This window comes from Manacus vitellinus, unplaced genomic scaffold (assembly GCF_001715985.3).
Source record: "Manacus vitellinus isolate BGI_N305 unplaced genomic scaffold, ASM171598v3 scaffold_10_pilon, whole genome shotgun sequence".
NCBI classification, from domain to species: Eukaryota; Metazoa; Chordata; class Aves; order Passeriformes; family Pipridae; genus Manacus; species Manacus vitellinus.
Window position 1 is genome coordinate 2,169,093 of NW_021938838.1, and position 18,415 is coordinate 2,187,507.

Here is an 18,415-nt window from a genome sequence, read left to right on the forward strand (position 1 = left end):
CCCCCTGGTGCTCACCCTGCTCCAGCACAGAAACCAGGCTGGTTACACACCTCTGGGAAAAGGTGATCCCTGATCCTTACCCCTCAGGGAAGGTAGTCCTATGTAACATCCACAGGGCCCTAAGGAGAGGGGACTGCTGTCACCCCCACACTGGTTACAGTGCTGAGCCCTGCTGGGACATCAGGGGCTCAGGGAGAAGTGAATCAACAGTTGGGAACATTGACTGGGCAGATCCAGGAGTGGCTGCAAAAATGAGGAAACTGTTTAGCAAAGAGTATAGAAAATTTTATTGTGGCCAGAGCTACTAAAGAGCTCTGTACATGATTTTGGGACTGGTTCTGCATGGACAGAGATTAAGAAAACACACAAGGTCTGCTCAGGGGCACCTGCTGCAGAGGAATTACCAATGCCTTCTGGTGGAGGGACAGCTGGCCTTGGAAAACCCTGAGCCCAGTGTTGCTGCAGAGTTTCCTTGGATGACAGTGGACATGAGGAGAAACAAGAGGAAGGACTTTGTCTAACCAGGACCCATTGGTGAGCAGATGCCCTGGTCTCTGCAGACACCCAGTGCCACGTGTGCTGGTCCACTAAGGCTGGATCCACACTCACCTGCTTTTCCAAAGGGTCATGCTGCCAGTGGATACTGCTAGCCACAGCAGCAAGGGAAGCTGCAAGGAAGGTGACCACAGGCCAGCCCTTCCTGTAAACTGACACAAAATTACTTCAGCAGCTACAGGAGACTTCACTTTTGCTGATCAATGGATCATGTAATTCGATGAGGAGTCAGGCTCCTCATCCCAGTTCTTTCAGGAGACAAAAATCAGACAACAGAGAACAGTGGTAAGGCAGCCCTTTAAAACACCCCCAAGTCTTTCTCCCTGGGGCTGGTCTCTCCCATCAAGGCTGGGAGTCCAGCCTGCCTGTCCCATGTTGGCTGTGCCCAAAGAGCTTTTGTCCTCAGACATCCTGTCCTGCTCTGAACCATTTCAGATAAGTGTTTGCAGATTGAGACAGGTGAGGGGAGAGCACCTTCACTTGCCTCAGACAGCAAACCTGCTCTGCCCTGTCCTTCCCTCACCTGCACCCACCGTAGTCTGGACAAAGGGTTGGTTGTGCTGTCCATGCATCAAAGATTTGGTAGGGTGATGAAGACTCCCCCAGCTTCCTTTTCTTTCCTAATTCTTCCCTGTTTGTTCATCAGCACCAGGGGCCTGTCTGGAAATGGTGCAACTGGTCACATCAGCCACTGCCACTCAGGGCACCGGCCGTGCCAGGGCTGTGCACGTGCCACGGCTGCCAAGTGACAAATCATGTCAGGCACTCCCATGCCCGTGGCAAGGCCTGTTGGGATCTGTGCATAGCTGCTCTCCCAGGCTCTGAGGTTAGATGGATACTAGGCAGATATGGGCTTGCTGGAAGCTCCAGCCTCAGTGCTCAGCCAGGAATTTGGAACGGGGCATGCTGCCTGGGGAAGCCAAGAGGGCAGGGAAAGCTGAGGAGCTGCAGGACAGCAGCCCAGACAGATCCCTGCTTCTCACCCCCAGCACAGGCTGCTGTGACTCGAGGCACTGGCTGTGTGCCCCAGTATCTGCTGTGGGATCCTTCTGCACCACACACACTCCAGGCTTGGCTGGGCACTAATGCAGATCTGGCAGCCTGGGAAAGGTTTCAGGACTTGCTGTATCCCAAAACTTCTGATATGAGAAGGCTGTGCTGTGGGGCACCCCAGGCTGCTGGGAAGGGGGAGCAGGCCAAACTACATTGCCTTCCAGAGAACATGCTGGTGGTGGACTTGGCTTGAGGGGGCACAGTGGAAAGCGGTATAGGGAAGGGACAATCCTGAGGTTACTCCCTGACCACCTGCTGAAGCCCCTGCACAATGATTCAAAGACTGACAGGGTTTAGGCAGATGGGAAACACAGATTTCAGGGTGCAGGGAAGAGCAGAGATGCAGCCTGGTTCTTCCCCACACACTCTCCTGGGAAGTCCCTGCAGTACCAGTGTGCAGAGGGCCAGGAGGGGTTGGACCTTTCCTAAGGAAAGCACTGGAACTCTCTCGAGCAACAGGTCTGCCTCAGGTTTGCCACCTTTTGCTGTCTCTTGCCTTTGGCTGAGGGTGAGAAATGTCCCACTGCAGCCTGACAGCACATGCACAGTGAGGGATGAGTCCCTTAGGCCTCTACACAATACTAACACTGTTCCCAAAGGCTGTGGCTTTGGAATGCTGATCCCTAGGCCGCTGTGGTGTTTGTCCTTATGTCCTTTGAGCATGGATCATGTCTGCTCACACGTTGCTTGCTGGTGCATTTTCTGTGGTCAGGCTCGGTTGTGCTCTCCCTGGGCTGGAGCTGAGGGACAAGAGGTTCTCCACTGCTCTTACTTACAAACACATCAGGAACCTTAGGAAAAAGTTCCAGGTCTTGTTCCAAGCGTCTGTCCTGCTGGCAGCCTCTCCTTTTTACCTTGTGCTCAGAATACAGGTTCTTCTTCCTGTCACCTCTGGGATTGTCTGTGGACAAGGGATAATGTTGAGAGTTGCTTGAGTTATTCTTAGGAGGCCCCTGAAGGGTTGTGCTCCCAAGATGAGTCTGAGCCACAGGAATCTCATCCATGGACTCAGCAGACTATCACTCAGTCAGCTGGGGGTCCTGCTGCCTGGATGAGGCTGATGAGGCTGGGGGGCACAGCAGCTCTCAGAGGAGAAGCTGGCACTAAGAGGTGAAGGCTGTGGCAAGGTGAGGTGGCAGCAGCTGTGGCTGGGAACTCTGCAGATGGAAATAAAGGGAGCAGAAAGCTTGAGAGAGATCTCTCAGCTCCACAAAGACATCAACAAGCCCAGGAACTCTGCTGTGGCTGATCCACCAGTGTTAAAGAAAATCATGACTCTATTTATACAAAATTCAGCAGAGAAACTGAGTGGGGCACTCTCACCTGACTGGGGATCTGGGAAGGAGGGCTGACGTGTAGCATGTTCTTTAGATCCACTGTCCACTGCTGAGGAAGAAGCTCTGTGCATCTTCTTTCTTCTTTTCTTCTGTTGCTGTGAAAGCAAGAGGCCCAAGAGAGGAGAATTCAGTTTATCAGCCCAAAGTAATGAGACAGACAGGTTTTTTTACTTTGCTACCTCTTTTTAATTCCCCCTACTTTGAATAATGATCACTAGGTATAACCAAAGTCCAAGAATATTTTATAGTTTAAGACTGAGTTGCTATAAAGCAGTGACAGAGTACAGGTATTGAATGAACACACACATTATCTGCATACAGTGATTCTCTGTGTGTTGTCTCACACAGCTGGAGGGTTTATGAGACACTGATCACTTGTATTGGTAAAGCCAAACTAGAAGAGGGGGCCAAAACTCACATAGCACAGGACATCCCAAGAGAGGGACAGTTCTTGTCCAAAATACAAGTACAGATGAAAAGCAGTTTTTCTTATCATGTAGATGACAAAATTTTGATAACAAGCTTGGAGGAAAGGGGAAGAGCAGCACCATCTGCCATTTGAGCAAGAGGGGAGAGCATCTGGACGCAGATACATGAATATCAGGAGCACAGTCCAAGGACTTTGGACAGTTGTTTCATAGGCTCAAGCTTCATGCCCTGTGTGAGCAGGGGGTAAGCACAGCCTGCACTGGAGTGAGTGTGTGCCCCTGCACCTCAGTGGATTTTCAGCAGCAGAGGTTTGGGGTGTAGCAGGTCCTGCTTACCTGAGAAGGGACTGCAAAGCGAAGAGCTGGGGGGTCTGGGGAGGAGCTCTGCTCGGGGTCACCTTCTTTGCTGTGGATGTAGAGCTTTGGAAAGCTAAAACACACAGCAGACACACAAGGTGAGTCCCTAAGACAGGACTTAACTCTGATTCCCTCGTTGCTTGCATGTACACATCAGCCTGACTGAAGCCTCACCCGCCTTGCACAGCATTCCCAGCAAAACTGCAGGGGAGCTTCTCCTCCACAGTTGTGCCAAATATGAAGGAAATTCCCAGGGACACAAGTTAACAGGTAAGGATTAATTAAGAGACAAAGATCTCCTTTTCCCATGAGTGCTTGCCTGTGTTATAAACTTTGCATCTCTTGACAACCTGAAATCATGTAACTATAATGAGCACATACAGGAGTTACAGGACAAATCAGGCAGCTTCAAAGTAATTTTAACATAAAACAATTAATAGAAACCACTTTGATATAAAATATTTACTGTAAAACAGCATTAATAAAGTATTCTAGGAATTATATTTTCCCAGGGAAGGGAAAGCAAGTATTTACCCCCTCTTGGAACTCAAAGATTTCACTGTGTCTTGGTCAAAATACTGGTGGCTCCCTATCCTCCTAAGTATTTTTGTCTTAGGGTCCATCAGTGACCTTGATGACAATTTCCCATTCGTCATACACACAGTTGGGAGACTCATCTCACCCTTTTCCTGAAGTTACTGTTGAGAATTCCACTGCTTGAATTCCAGGGTCTGTATAGCCAGGGTTACCTGACAACAAGTCTGCTTCCTGGAAAAAAAAAAAAATTAACATTTTCAGACTAATATGGACACAAAATGGAGAAGAGGGATTTTCACTAGATGTCTCCTTTCTCCTCATGACATACATTTTCTGCCACCCTTACAGGTAGCACAGCTGAAACTCAGCAGGACTCTGCTGCTTAAGAGGATGGAAAACCAAGACCGACACAATCAGAAGTCCCTGATTCGTTCATTTAGTCCAGGCAGTATTTTGTATGACTCAAAACCAAATCACACTTAGAGAGATCAGCTTAGTCATTTCTTGGGACCACATTCAAAACACCACTTAAAGCCTCCATTAGTTACACAGTTCAATCCGAGGAACTACTCAGTGAATGCAAAAAACATCTTTTAAATGCAAAATGGTGAGGAGGATGAAAGCATGAAACATACAGGAAAAACATAAAGTATTTGCTGTTTCTTGTATGATCCTGTATGACTGATAACTGCTGTTTTTTAAAAAAAGCATGTGATACATTGAATATTTGCCTCAGGTACAGCTGAACTCAAAAGTAATGCCACAATGAACATGAAAATTGCATATTTTCAGATACGTATAAGAAGATTCAATAAATGAGCCTCCTAAATCCAAGTGTTTGCATTACAGAAAAGGACTCCAATTCTCCCTCAGAAGGACCCAGTTAAGATGGTCAGAGTACCAAGGGATGCAGGCCATGAAGCCCTGTTATCAAAAAGGATAAACCATGCTCAGAAGAACCCTGACACTACTTATCAGCTCCTCTTAAACTTGAATAACCAGCAGGACAATTTCCTCTTAAGCATTTTAGCATCCAGTGATTATAAAGACACTCATTTTAAGGTACCTTTTAGGTGCTAAAGAGGGAGGGATTTAAAATGTGACAGGCATTAGCTTCAAAAATAGCTCAAACAAGCTCATGAAGACCTATTTTTCTGAACAGCCTGATCAGCAAATTTGAGAAAATGAAGTCAGAGTTGGACATCCCCCAAATGGGTTCCTGAGAGATCCAGGGCCTCTGCACTTCACCAAATTCATAAACAATCAACAAAAGAGCAGAGCAGTGAGAAGCCTGGTGATGACACTCCCTGATGTAAGGCATTAAAAATGAAAGTCAGCCGCAAAGAGCTGGGGAAGAACCTTGTAATCCTGAATTACAGGGTGAGAAAATGGCACACAAAAATCAATGTTGCTAGAGGTAAAGATGGAAAGTGATGCACGTGGGGAAAGCAGGGCAAACCTTATGGACAGAGCCACAGTCTCTGAAATAGAAAACAATCCCTGGAGTTGCACATTCAGTGGCAGCCAAGAAATCATTTCAGATGTTAGGGATAAAAAGGAAAGGCAAATAAAAGGAGAAAACAGAAAATAGCTTCATGTTACTGGATAAATTCATCGAAAGCCTGGACACTGGATTCTTTATAGTGTTCCAGGATCTTTCACCACAGAAGACCAGGAAGAAGGTACAGAGAACAGTGACAATGAGAGGGACTGAGCAGTTTCTGTACAAGAACAGCTGATGGACCAGGCTTCTTCAGTCAGAAGAGGGAATACTCAGGGCAGATATCAGTGGAGAAAGCCTATGGGGAATAATTGTTTAGTAGCTCTCTAACACAGCACTTAGAGAGCATCAAATGAAAAAAAATCAGGTAGTAGTTTCAAAAGAAACAGAAGAAAGGCTGCATTTCTGACACAGCGTGGAAATAAGCTGCAGCACTCACTGCCATAGGGTGCTGCAGGTGCTAAATGTGACATGGACTCGAGAAGTGAGAAAGGTTCCTGTGAGAAACCAGCAGATACAAAGCTGTTTGAAGCTCTGTGCTCCAGAAGCCCCTAACACACCCTGCTGAGTGCTGGGAGAGAATACTCTGTCTCAGCAGCCAGAGCTGGCCAGTGTCAGAGCCAGCACACTGGTCTGATCCCCTTTGGCCAGCCTTCTCCCCATGTAGCAGAGATACTTCCAAACCCACTAGTTCCTTTCAAACATCTTGGCATCAATGTCTGGAGTCTCTGTACTCGTGCAATTGTTAGATAAGAGAGTTGCCAAACTGGAAAGACTTCAGAATTGCTGCATTTTGTTAACATGCTCTGTGTTTGACTGGTCTTGGAAAGAAAAAAGAAAGAGGTGGAGAGGAATTTGCAGCTGTTTTATAGATGGCAACATAAAATTTGAAGGGAACTGGTTTAGCAATTGCAACTATTAGGAGTTTCTGACTTGAGAATTATGCTATTTAGATCTATTACAGGCAGGATTTTCTGCAAGTGCAAGATTAATAATCCACAAAAATTTACTACATGTATTTCATATAGAACTTGTAACTCAAGTCAGATCATTGCTGACCATTGACTGAACACCAAATGTGCACAAATGTCTCCTCAAAGCTCCTTGGGGGCATTTACAACCAAGATTTACGTTCAGGCCTCATGCACCTGAGTCACAAGTGAAGAAGACCAGACACAGTCTTGTGTCTCTGTGATTGCACAGGTGTTTTCAGAGGGAAGCAGGTCGTGGCTGAAGGGAGCTGTAGCAGGAGACATCCCAGTGTGCAGAGTAACTGAAAACAATCAGGGCTCAATGTCCACAGTGCACAAACAGGACTGCAGGACCGGCACTGCGAGGGAGATTAATAAATGATTCATCTTGAGAATAACATGAACCATTTCTTTCCAAGAGGGGAATGAAAGAGCCTTTTTAAAATCCATTTTGTTCATTTCAGCCTTCTATAAATAATATATAACCAAAGCAGCCACATAAATGAAAGTACCCCACTAAAGCTGAGTAGTGGAAACAAATGGAAGCAGATTCGCTCAGTAGAAAATACAGTGTTCTCTCAGTGTGACAGAAACTACAGCCACAGCAGAGTCCAAGCCTCCTTCTGCTCTCAGGCATCAGCAGGACAGCCAGAATCCTTCCACTGCAGCACCAAGACAAGCCACTCTTTGCAGCTGGGTTGTTTGGATTCAGCTGTTAGTCCTGCTGAAAACAGACTGCGGGATGGACAGACCACCGGGCAAACCCTGGCCCTGCTCACCAAACACCAGCTGTGTCACCCCCAGGACCATGGTTACAAGCTCATGATGAATTCAGCTCCCTTGCCTGCTGCAGCTGCCCTTATCAACCACTTCAGTGACAGCAAATGCCCTGAAGTGCTGTCTGCCTGGAGGGGAAGCAGAATTGAACTGGAAAAAATCGCTCTTGTCCCAGGGAAAGCGGATCTCTGAGGATGAGAGTGAAGACAAGGTTCATCTTAAGGTAACACTGGAAGAAAGAAACAACGCTGAAAATTTGAGGGAAGCTGAGTAAAATCTGTGTCTATTATTTAAAAATCAACCCTCACCAACCTGAATCAGTGTCCAAAGCAAGTTCAAAGCTTTAGGAATGTGAGAAGAATCACATCCCAGCTGGCCTCCTATGAAAGCCAGCTCCCTGGCATGAATGCAATTGTGCATTAAAGCATCAGTTTTGGTTTAGTTTGTATTTTTTTTGGACTGCTATGCAACAGCCTACAGAAAAAATCGTTACTTGCACATCCTGCTTTGGGTACAGTAATGTGTCCAACTGGTTTGTATTTTTTGTGACACCTGAATCCCTTAAGTGTGCAAAATTAGGGCTTTGGCTTTGTGCATGTTCTGAGAAGGATTCTACAAGTACCTAAGAATCCTTTAACCTGAACAAGAATCCTCTAACTTGAACACAGTCAAAGACTTAACTACAGACCAACATGGAAAACTGAAGCCAAAACCAACACCAAAGCTGGAATAAGGCTCAAAAGCAGGGATTAAAGGGGAAATGCATGTTTCTTCTTAGTCCCTAAAATGAATGAGCAGTTCAGACAAAAGCGGGAAGAGGATGATTTCCATTTTATGCTCACAACACGCTGGATCAGTTACAAAGGGCTGCTGTGTTCAAGTTAAAGAAGGCTGCATTCAACATAGCTTACAAAAGGCAAGTCACTTGGTGTCCTCCTACTCCAATCTGTTTGTTTGTGTTTATCTCTGGTTGCTATGTAAGAAACAAGGAAAATCTGGTGGGTTAACATTTTTTTTAACAATGTTACTGGGCATCATCCAGTCTTTCTTGTTCCCCAAGGACTGCAGCCCTGAAACACCGAACTCCTTTTCACCCTGCTCCTTCCAGGCTTGCTGCTCCAAATTAACCATATTCACACATATCTAGACAAGCACCAGTGCAAACAGGAGAACACCACTGAAAGGCTGCATCCCAAATGTGCACACACACATGAAGTTCACCCCTGCTCAAACACATTTTCAGTATTGATTAATATTCAGTAACTAGATGATTAGAGCTAATGCTTTATTATTGTTTTAATTTTCATAGTAAGCAAAGTTCTATGAGACAAAGTGCCAAATATTTTTGTTGTTATGGAAACCTCCGTTTAAACTGAAAGTTCAACTTTTCCAAAACAACTAAAAAAATATATATATGAAAAGCTAGGGACTCCATATTATACAAAACTGAATTAGCTGACTTTCCCCTTTGCTTTGATAGGGAGAAACCATGGATGAGTCTAGAGAGATCCCAGTATTTCTACCCATGATACATGGATGAAGCTTGGATTTAATTAATTTCTTATGAAATGTAGAACTGGTTGCATAGTAGGTAACTTGCATAAAGTGAAAAGTTACACAGGACTGAGAATCAAAGAATAATTTAGACTAGGAAGAATTTCTGGAATTTTCTAATTCAAGTCCCTGATAAAGCCAGTACATAATTTGTCTGGTCAAAATTTGAGCTAATCCAATAATTTATTTTGCCTTGTAGCAAAATAAATTGTACTGAACCTCTCAATTCAGAGTAGGGTATATCTGCCTTTGCAGAGTGCAGCAGCATTAAAGAGCTTGTAGAACTCTTTTTACAGAAATACAGATCAACATCATGGTAATCACAAGGACCCTTATCACTATGTAGTCTCAATTCAAAGAAAAGCAGATATCTGGGTCATTTCTGAATGACTGGTGTCCTTTTCACTTTGAAGATGGTTAAATTATTGGGCTGATCAGCTGCTCCATGATTAGTTTCTCCAGCCTTAGAGCTGGTCTCACTTGCAGCCATGACCTGGGATACTGTTCCCACAGGCAACCAAGATGTGCTCTGCCACCTAAACAGCTGGACCTGTCCTTTTCAGGGATAGGATTCTTCCCACTCTTCAGTCACCCTCCTTCGTGCTGAGCCAGGCATTTATGTGACTGCTTGGTGAACCAAATGGGAGGGAGCTGGGCCAGCTCAACTATTTTTTTAATAACTTTATTGTTACTCAGATGAGTTTCCCCACCCTGTTCTAACGAACAGCTGTGCTGGCAGAGGAGATGAGACACTGTAGGGCCCAAAACAAGTGGTGGAGGAAGAGAGTGGGTGGGATTGATTCCTTTGAAAGCAGTGCTTGCTTATGCCTAAAGTGTTCATCGAATTACAGGCCTTACACTCTCTCACATCCTACTCAACCCCATCAAAGTACCTCTAAAGTCTTATCTCTAGCAACTGCCTTCAAAATCTGCAGCTCAGAAAAGTGAAGCAACCTTTACACTGAGGAAAAGTGAGGCTGGTTTTGAGAAATGGACTGAAAGCAGGATGAGTACCTGACTGGGCCTCACTTGGGAGGAACAAGGCTCCTGTTGCTTGTCCCCTTTTTCTGCCTCTTGCTGTGGCCGCTGCTGCAGGATGTACTCGTATGTCGTCAGCTTGTGCCACACTGGGAGGAAAGAAAGAAATCTGTCAGCACAGGAAAGGCCACTCCTCACTGCACTTACACAAACAGCCTGAATAACCACACAATGCAATGGTAACTATAAACACAAGAGGATGGATACTCTCAGCCAAAAGTACCTGTGTGCTGTACTGTATCTTTTATGCATCTTACTATATCCTTTACTGTCATCATCACAACGCTTCCTTACAGTCCCACTGCTCTTCACCACATGATGGTACAGCCTTCTAGACTGCAGTAATTTGTTCAGCTCATTTCAGAGCAAATCCATTATTCATACCCAACAGGTATGAACAGCTCGGTGAGCAATCAGAAGGTATGTGATGCTAAATGAAGGAAAGAAATTGCTCAGGTTACAGTGTCCTGTAGAGACTGAGGCACTTAATGTGCAAACTAGTGAGCATCAAATGCACAGCCTGCCTCGTGCCAAACAGATGTGCCCAGAGCTCACATGTCCTGGAGTTTATGTGCTCTTAAGGTCCCCCACACAAACACATCTGCTTCCACAAATGACCAAAAGCACGTGACATTTCTGAGTAGCTTGGTTTCTTCGTGAGACCCAAAATCTTATCAGGGTCCAAAACTCAGACATTCCTCCCATAATGACCCTGCTGTGGTAAGTATTTTTAGAGAACAAAATCCAGAAATGGATGCTCAAGATTTTTACTGCACAGCCTGATAGTTATTCCTCCTTTTCACAGAAGCACAGCAGTTAAAGCAGATGCCTGGGATGTGGGACATCCGGACTAAAATCCTTCCTCTGCCTGAAGACACTTGTATCAGTAACATCTTATCCCTCAAAGCCAGAGGAGCAGAGGACTACTTCACAGGAAAATGGGGGAGAGCAGAGGAGAAGGTGCCCCTCTGCTAAAGCAATCACCTTATGAAGAAATAAAAATTCAGGATCCATTTGGCCAGGAAGACAGAGCACAGAGAGATGAATGTGAGTCTGCAGCCAAGTGATTAGCAAATGCACTTGATGGGGACAGTGCAGAGTGCTGGCAAGTGCTTCTAGAATGGCACCATTTGCTTTCTTTGAGAAACAGAATATTGCTTCACAAGCAAAGGGCTATAAACCATTTTTAATTTAGAGTTCGTTGGTTTCTGAGTACTTACTGTGTAACTTTTAAAATATTTTAATAGAGCTATTTAGTTAAAATACTGCACTTCTTGGCCAGATAAGATTGCAGCACATAACACACAACATATAATCACAGCCTGTGAAGAGCCACATATCCTTTCCTATATTCCCTTCCTATATTCCCTACTACTTTTTTCCTTTTATTCTGCTGACCACTGGCCTCTTAGTATTGAAGAAAAAATATATTCTCCCTCCAAGTTTGTGAAGTGCTGTGCTTCACTGAATGCCTTTAGAACCGAGTCTGAATCAAGACTAGTAATTTTTAATACACATGGACCTACCATCTGGAGAATAACCTACATCCTTCCTTTTGAGTGATCACCGTGAGTAATTAAAATCAGGACAGTAACTCTGAAATTTCCGCTGTGCTTGTAACAAAACTAGATTCTAAATTTTCAAAGTCATACCTGACCTCAGCCAGGTTTTTTTATGCAAAGCCTAAGGGCATTACCACTCACAGGGATGCTATTTTCTTTCTGTAATTTAATTATTTAAAAACAAAAAGGCTTATGAAAAAATACTTAGGAACAGTAATTAAATTTCAATTGGTAAACTGTACTTCTAGTCCCAAAAGAGGGTAGACAGTTCATTAAAACACTGTCTACCTTAAAGCATTCAGAGGAGACTATTGACAGCTACAGATGTGAAATAAGAGGAATTAAACCAGACCTACTTTGTCTATCTCCCTGAAATCCAGGTTTTAAGTTAAATGCAGTTGTAAGTGCAATGCATACTCAAATGCAGCACAAAATATAGGTTTCAGTATAGTAACACTCCTCCTTCAAAGCAAGGACTTACTACATTCTGCACAGCTGGAACCAGTTTCATTAGAGCAGCAGATTTTAATGTAACAAAACATTAGCAAAAATTACAATAATTAAATTAATTAATCAATTTTAAATTGGGCCAAAAGTAAAAGTTAATTTGGTTCAAAATTGATTCTGAAAGAGGATAAAGAATCACCCCAAGACAAGAGAAACCAAAAATCCCCTGAAACCCGGAGCAGAGCTGCGCGTGTGGCGCACACGCAGGTTTCCAGCAGAGAAAGCAGGTCTCTATCCCAGGCACGGAGCACCCTCTGGTGGAAGCTGTGCACAAGGACAGGACAAGTACTGCTCAGAACTAAACCGAATATCCTTTTTCATCCAAAAGAAACCTCACTGGAGTGGCCCCAGCTTTGATATGCTTTTTGTCTTTCCACGGTTCTAGAGATCAACCTCTTGAATCCCCGGGTATCGCCATTAGCCCAGCAAAGCCAACAGTCAATTCCACCAAGAAAGCAAAATTGCAGCATGACCAAATTTAAGTCAAGCTCAGAGAGGCTCTAGAAGGAAAAGGACGGTGTCCTCACTGACTGTAACATCCGTGCCAGCTGAGGAGCACTCACCCATCGAATGCTGCACTTCAGCACTGCAGCTGGTTTGCTTCTGGAGCCGCGCTGGTTTGTGCTGACCTAGTTTGTGTTGGCACCTGCACAGATGTTAACTGAGACCCTGAAAATCCATCCAAGGATCCTCTGTAACTGCCGTCCTTCACTTCTCTTCCACCACATCCCTCCTTCCCTAGTTTTGGCACTACCATCTAACACAAGTGTAAGATCTTTTCCCATCACGACTTTCGTCAGCAGCCAAAAAGCATTGGCTTCATTTTAGACGATGACTGAAAACAAGTTTTTGATGCCCATCTGTACATAAACAAATATAAATACCCCTTCTTGACAGAGCAACAACCAGGAGATCTAAAGAGAAGCCTTTCTGAAAGCCTCTTCCCCTGAATTCCACAAGTCTTGTGTCAATATGGTACAAGTTCCATAAAGCGACCTTGGCCTGGATGTCAGGGCTCCTGTTAGAAATTTAGCTCAGAACATCCACATTTCTCTGGGATAAGGGAGAAACAGGCTCTCTCACACACCCAAGGTACAGTGAGGAGACTCACAGAGCCCATATGCAGAGTCAATCTGAATCTGCCATTGCTGGCACCATGCCCCACATTACACATGCACTGATAAGCCTACCTGGTACTGGGGGAAACTCAGAAGTATGATGTTAACCCCCAATTTTCTACCTATCTTGCACAATGTGTGTCTATTTGTGACAGGGGTGAACACAGAATGAATGCAGGATGAGTAGAAGCTAATAAAATGAAAACAAAATAGGGATGCAGATGACAGGAACATAACACCTACAGAGATAAATGTGAAAGGTCAAGAGGTGGCCCAGCAGGATCACGGTCACCAGGCTCAGAAGAATAAAAATCCCAGCTGTGACCAAAATGGCAGGTGCCTTGGTCTCAACAGGAGATGCAGGAAGAAACACAAGCCAGCGGTCCATGTGGTTCCTTAGAGCTGTAAAACAAAGGGAATTGGAGGTTAAATGGATTGTCCAGGTAGGAAATATCTTTAACTAAACTTTACAGCTGGAAATCTTGTTAACTCAAAAGTAGCTGCAGACCCACTGTGCACTGGAGGCCTAAGAAATCTGGTGCCTGTGGGGAATTTAGGAAGAGCAGTTAGCTCTGTAAGGAAAGACACTCCATCCAGCTGAGCAGAGATACTCTAACAGAAACATAAAATAGACAGAGTAAGGAATGGAGTTCCTCCTGAGTGGAAGAGCCCACAGAACCCAAACCCATATGGAGATATGCTGGCTGGTTCACAGGATGCTCAACTGAAGCACTGCAGTACCATCAAAGTGGTGGTCGGAGCGGAGCATCGTGGGGTCGACGAAGAACTCCACAAAGACGTAGAAAGCAACGAGCAGCAGAAGCCCCAGGCCCAGGATGGCAGACAGAACACTATTCAAAAAAAGCCTGCAAGAAGGGGAGAGGTCTCAGTGGCTTCAATAACATCACACATACAATTCAATATCCCAGACTCTAATAAAGATGGAGATAAAGACAGCTGTCTCAAATTACTGTCACGCTTTCTTACACTTATGATAGATACTGGTAAACAGTCTCACTTTATTTTTGTTACCCTGAGGGACTAAACTGTAACCCTTTAGAGCAGCTGTGGTTACAAAACACTCAAGTATATCTAGGACAGACAAAGAGCTCCCTGCACAAAATCTGAAGGCAGTGAAACGTGGCACCCAGCAGCAACAACACTTTGCTCTCCACAGGGTTTTAGGGCGGGAAAGTAAACTGAGAAGCATCAGTGATAGTCTGCTTATTCTTATCTGAAACCTGGCATGGATTAGAGGTGTCTATATGCTGCTGTGAATCCTGCCAGCTGGCAGGTCTTGTAGGGAAAGCACACAATCTGGATGCAGGTGGTTTCAGATTGGAACAGCATGATCATGGTTCTGTTCCCACTCCAGCTCTCAGAAACATTAAGGACACCCAATTAACATCCTGTAAGCTTTTTCTAACAGCAAAGAATAAGAGTATGTCCTCTGTTTTTACTCATAGATGTTCAGTTACAAAATTCTAATTGTTGGGATTTTATCCCTGGTTATTTGAATATCATAATCATGCTTGTATTTTCCACCTAATTTTCTCATGACTGATTTTACTCAGCCAGAAACTGAAAGAAAAGTGGTTCTGTGTGGCTGAGTACAGACTGGACTGAGATGCAGGAGAAGCTTGGGAAGAGAAGGAGTGACATTACTGATGCAGTGTTTTGCTCCTGTCACAACGCCAGGCTCCTACCAGTAATTCCTCTCTCCCACACAGTTGTTGAGCCATTTGCAGTGATGATCAAAGCCACATACACACTTGTTGCAAGTTCCACAGTGCTTTGACTTGGCACTCCTGCCAAAGAAAGGGTGGCATTAGCGTGGCAGCACCAGCTCATTACATGACTTTCCAGTGACACAAACACAGGGGAGATACAGCAGCAGAGATCCTGGTAATAGTGTGAAAACCTTCTGCATCAAGAGCACTTCAACTCCCAAACGCACTGGACCACAATCCCAAACACTACCAAATTTGCCTTGCAGTGCACTGCATGATTTCTAAACTGGAAATTGTTGATTTCTGATTTGAATCCCTTCAGCAGTTCTACAAAACTTCTTAATGCCTGCCCTTCAAGCATTTCCTGATACCTTATTAGCATAGAGCCAGATACAAGCACACACAGACACACACACAGTTACACACTGTTAGGTCAAACACCAACACCCAGGTAACACAGAACACAACAGCCCTCTCCACACAACACGTGAGCAACGAAATAAAACACAGAACCCTGCACACATCTGACAGTAGGTCCCTACCCACCCACCTGAACCCTGCCACGGGCTGAAGCTGAGCTCGCGCTGCAGGGGCTCCGTTTCAACCGTTCAGTCTGACATTACAGACTAATGGTGAAGTGCCAAGGCAAAGAAGACAGAGAAATAGGAAGAAAAGAGAAGATACTTACACATCCACGTCACAGACATGGCAGTGATGGTTTTCAATGACATGGGCATGCTGGTTACGATTGAAGGTGGCCAGAGGCCCCAGATAGTTTTTTTCTCGCACATTTGCATCCGCAGGATCAATGGAGACTGCAGTAAGATGAACAACTAAATGGTAGATAAAACACACTCCTGGACACTGAAGTAAGTACACAGTTAAGGATTTAATGTTTTTAAATTTATCTTTTAATCCTTAATACACAAAGCCCACATAGATGAGGAATATATGACTTAGAATTGGAAACCACTATATAAGTGATTGCAGCAGTTTATTAATAGAGATGTTTGCACTGTAATAAATATCCTCTGGAAAAAGATAACTAAATCTACAGGAACAATCTTCCTTATTGTGTACTATGCTGCCTCACAGAAATGTCATTCCTAGCACAGGGAGTTTTTAAGAGTTACCTTTACTTACCAGAATCTGACCCTGCTGACACAGGTCCACATTTCTTAGTCTGTACAGACCCCTTGGAAAGGAGAGTGGTTAAGGTTGTGCATATGCCCCTTCACAAGACCAAATTCCAAGAAGGAAAAAACAGAAGTCACATCAAGGAACTAGTATTGATCACCTTGCTTCCCTTTTTCTTAGCCAGAATTCCAAGAAAGAGGAGCACCCCTTTAGAGTAGGCTCCTACACAATTTACAGCCAGGATCCAGGATTTGTCATTGCTCCTTGAAACATTACATGTTTGGATTCTTGTTTCAAAATGCAGTACTAATTCAGAACAAATATATTTTAGGCTTATTTTGATCAGACACCTGAAGTAGCTGCTGATATTGGGAAAGAACATACAAATATATATGAATATGCAAATGCAAAGCAGCAACCCTGCATGCCTGGAGTACCCCTGTGCTCAAGGGTTTGCTTTTCAATGCACTGCAGCTAAATAAGCATGTGTACAAAAATTAACCTTCTGGTTACACCCAGGTGTGCACATCACTGATCATATCAAGGCCTATGGAAAACAGAGCAATGTAGTAAGGAAAAAAATTGAGGTCTTTGAGAGGTCCAGCTGACTGGAGCTCTGATGGCTGGCGTAGCAGAATGGGAAGGGATTTGCCTTTGACACAAAAGAGACATTAGTGCTTTATTAACTGGAAGTAAAACTTTGGGATACATTAATCTGTTGAATTAGAATGACTTTAGATTGTATTATGAAGATATTTGGTAGACAAATTCACGAGGTTTGAGCTGTGATAGTACCAAGGATTTGGGTAAGCTAAGTACATGTAAGACCATTGTGAGCTAATGACATTAATGCCTAAATCACACAAATATAACTAAAACAATGATAAGTAAAATCATCCCAAACATATCAAAAACTCATAGACCAACATAAATCAGATGTATAAATGATGTAAGATGCACATCCCATCTCTTCAGAACTTTTCCTAGGATTCTCTCAGTAATATTTCTTGGTTATCTGGTTCTGGCTAAGCAAGCACCAAGTGTCACTGAGCCACCTGGTCAATTTTATTTTCACCAGGAAGATGCTGCCAGAAAGATGAGAAAAGCCAACACTTGCTCACAAATTATAAACCCTCACCAGGCTGTTAAGTACTAAATTCAAACCTCAGAATACTGGTGACTGAAAGTGAGGATCTCAAAATAACTGTTTTCTATGGACAGGACAAGAACAAGGTGATGGTTATCGTTCAGAAGAAGATTCTGGTTCAGCTGCTTTCTCCTATGCTAACTGCTGTTAAAAAACCCCCAATGACAGTTGGTTACAGCCCTTGTTCTCCTCTTGACCAAAGGATACGATATAGCCAGCGGGCAGCCAGTGGCGGGGCAGGAGAGGAACCAGGATTCCAAAGCCAACCAGCGCAAAGAAGAGGTACAGCAGCCAGGCAATGATCTGGAACAGGTGCAGTGGCCAGCTCCAGCCATTCCTTCGAGCACGTTGGACCTGCACCTCGGGGACAGCTTCACCCAAATCCTCTGGAGCTATCTTATTATGAGGTTTGTTGCAGATATTCATCTACAGAAATCAAAAATGGAAAACGAAAAGGACGTGATACAAACATATTGTGCCCGAGCCTTGGTGCTGGCCACATGCTACAAGGTGGACCAAGTTAGAGAGACTAAAATGATGACACATCTGAGGAGAGACTTCTCTCTGCATGGGGGATTTGTGATCACTAGGAACAAAAGGGTAAAAACAATTTCACAGGCTAAAAGCAAGTGCTGCTGTCTGCGTGAAACCACCATACCCCAAATTTGCAGCTAAGGGAAACTCGCAGGTTTTGCCAGTCTTTGAGTGGCTCTTGACCTAAATGAAGTAAAAAGAGCAAAGAGGGTATTTTGGTACAGAGCAAGTATGGTAACGTGCTGAGAGTGAGCAGGACAGTTCCAGTCTTGGTATGCCAACAGTCCTTCAGCCCCAGGCAAAGGGCTGGAAACGTCTTTTGGGGTCAACTGGTAGAGGAGTGAGTAAGAATAGAAAAGAACATAATTTATATTCCTCAGCACAGTCCTGTAGACAAGCAGCCTTTGAGGTAATTAGCAGCATCTGCCTGCATTCATAGCTTAAATTGCTACATGGCAACTGGCTCATCACTGAGGAGAAACAGTTTCCAATCATGCCATCTTTTTCTCATTAGGTTGTTGAAAACTTTCTTGTGCATCACTTTGAGCTACCTGATACAAAACCTGCTCAGA

The 18,415-nt window shown here is 44.3% G+C and overlaps 1 protein-coding gene across 4 annotated transcripts; it reads right to left on the reverse strand.

The window, feature by feature from the left end:
- Positions 1-285: 285 nt before the first annotated feature.
- On the reverse strand, positions 286-17,735 carry ZDHHC1 (zinc finger DHHC-type containing 1). Of its 4 annotated transcripts, none has more exons than XM_029965599.1 (11): positions 17,517-17,735; positions 16,169-16,220; positions 15,714-15,840; positions 15,002-15,103; positions 14,037-14,161; positions 13,539-13,697; positions 10,085-10,197; positions 4,413-4,498; positions 3,710-3,803; positions 2,932-3,040; positions 286-2,509 (listed from the first exon to the last, which is right to left on the reverse strand). In XM_029965599.1, exons 1-11 carry the CDS (start codon positions 17,733-17,735, stop codon positions 2,232-2,234), a joined length of 1,464 nt encoding a protein of 487 aa, XP_029821459.1. In that variant the 3' UTR covers positions 286-2,231. The 4 variants fall into 4 exon arrangements, with proteins under 4 accessions (XP_029821459.1, XP_029821461.1, XP_029821460.1 ...); XM_029965601.1 differs by having other exon boundaries at positions 16,159-16,220; positions 17,517-17,731; XM_029965600.1 differs by lacking the exon at positions 16,169-16,220 and having other exon boundaries at positions 15,714-15,889.
- Between the last annotated feature and the right edge of the window lie 680 nt (positions 17,736-18,415).

Excerpts from the sequence above, each read along its gene's own strand:
- ZDHHC1 (XM_029965599.1), bottom strand. The coding sequence starts at position 17,735 with ATGAATATCTGCAACAAACCTCATAATAAGATAGCTCCAGAGGATTTG. Across the intron at positions 16,221-17,516 it reads GGCTGCCCGCTGGCTATATC|GGGTCTGTACAGACTAAGAA; the intron begins GTATCCTTTGGT and ends CTCCTTTCCAAG. Across the intron at positions 14,162-15,001 it reads GTGGGAGAGAGGAATTACTG|GCTTTTTTTGAATAGTGTTC; the intron begins GTAGGAGCCTGG and ends CCCTTCTTGCAG.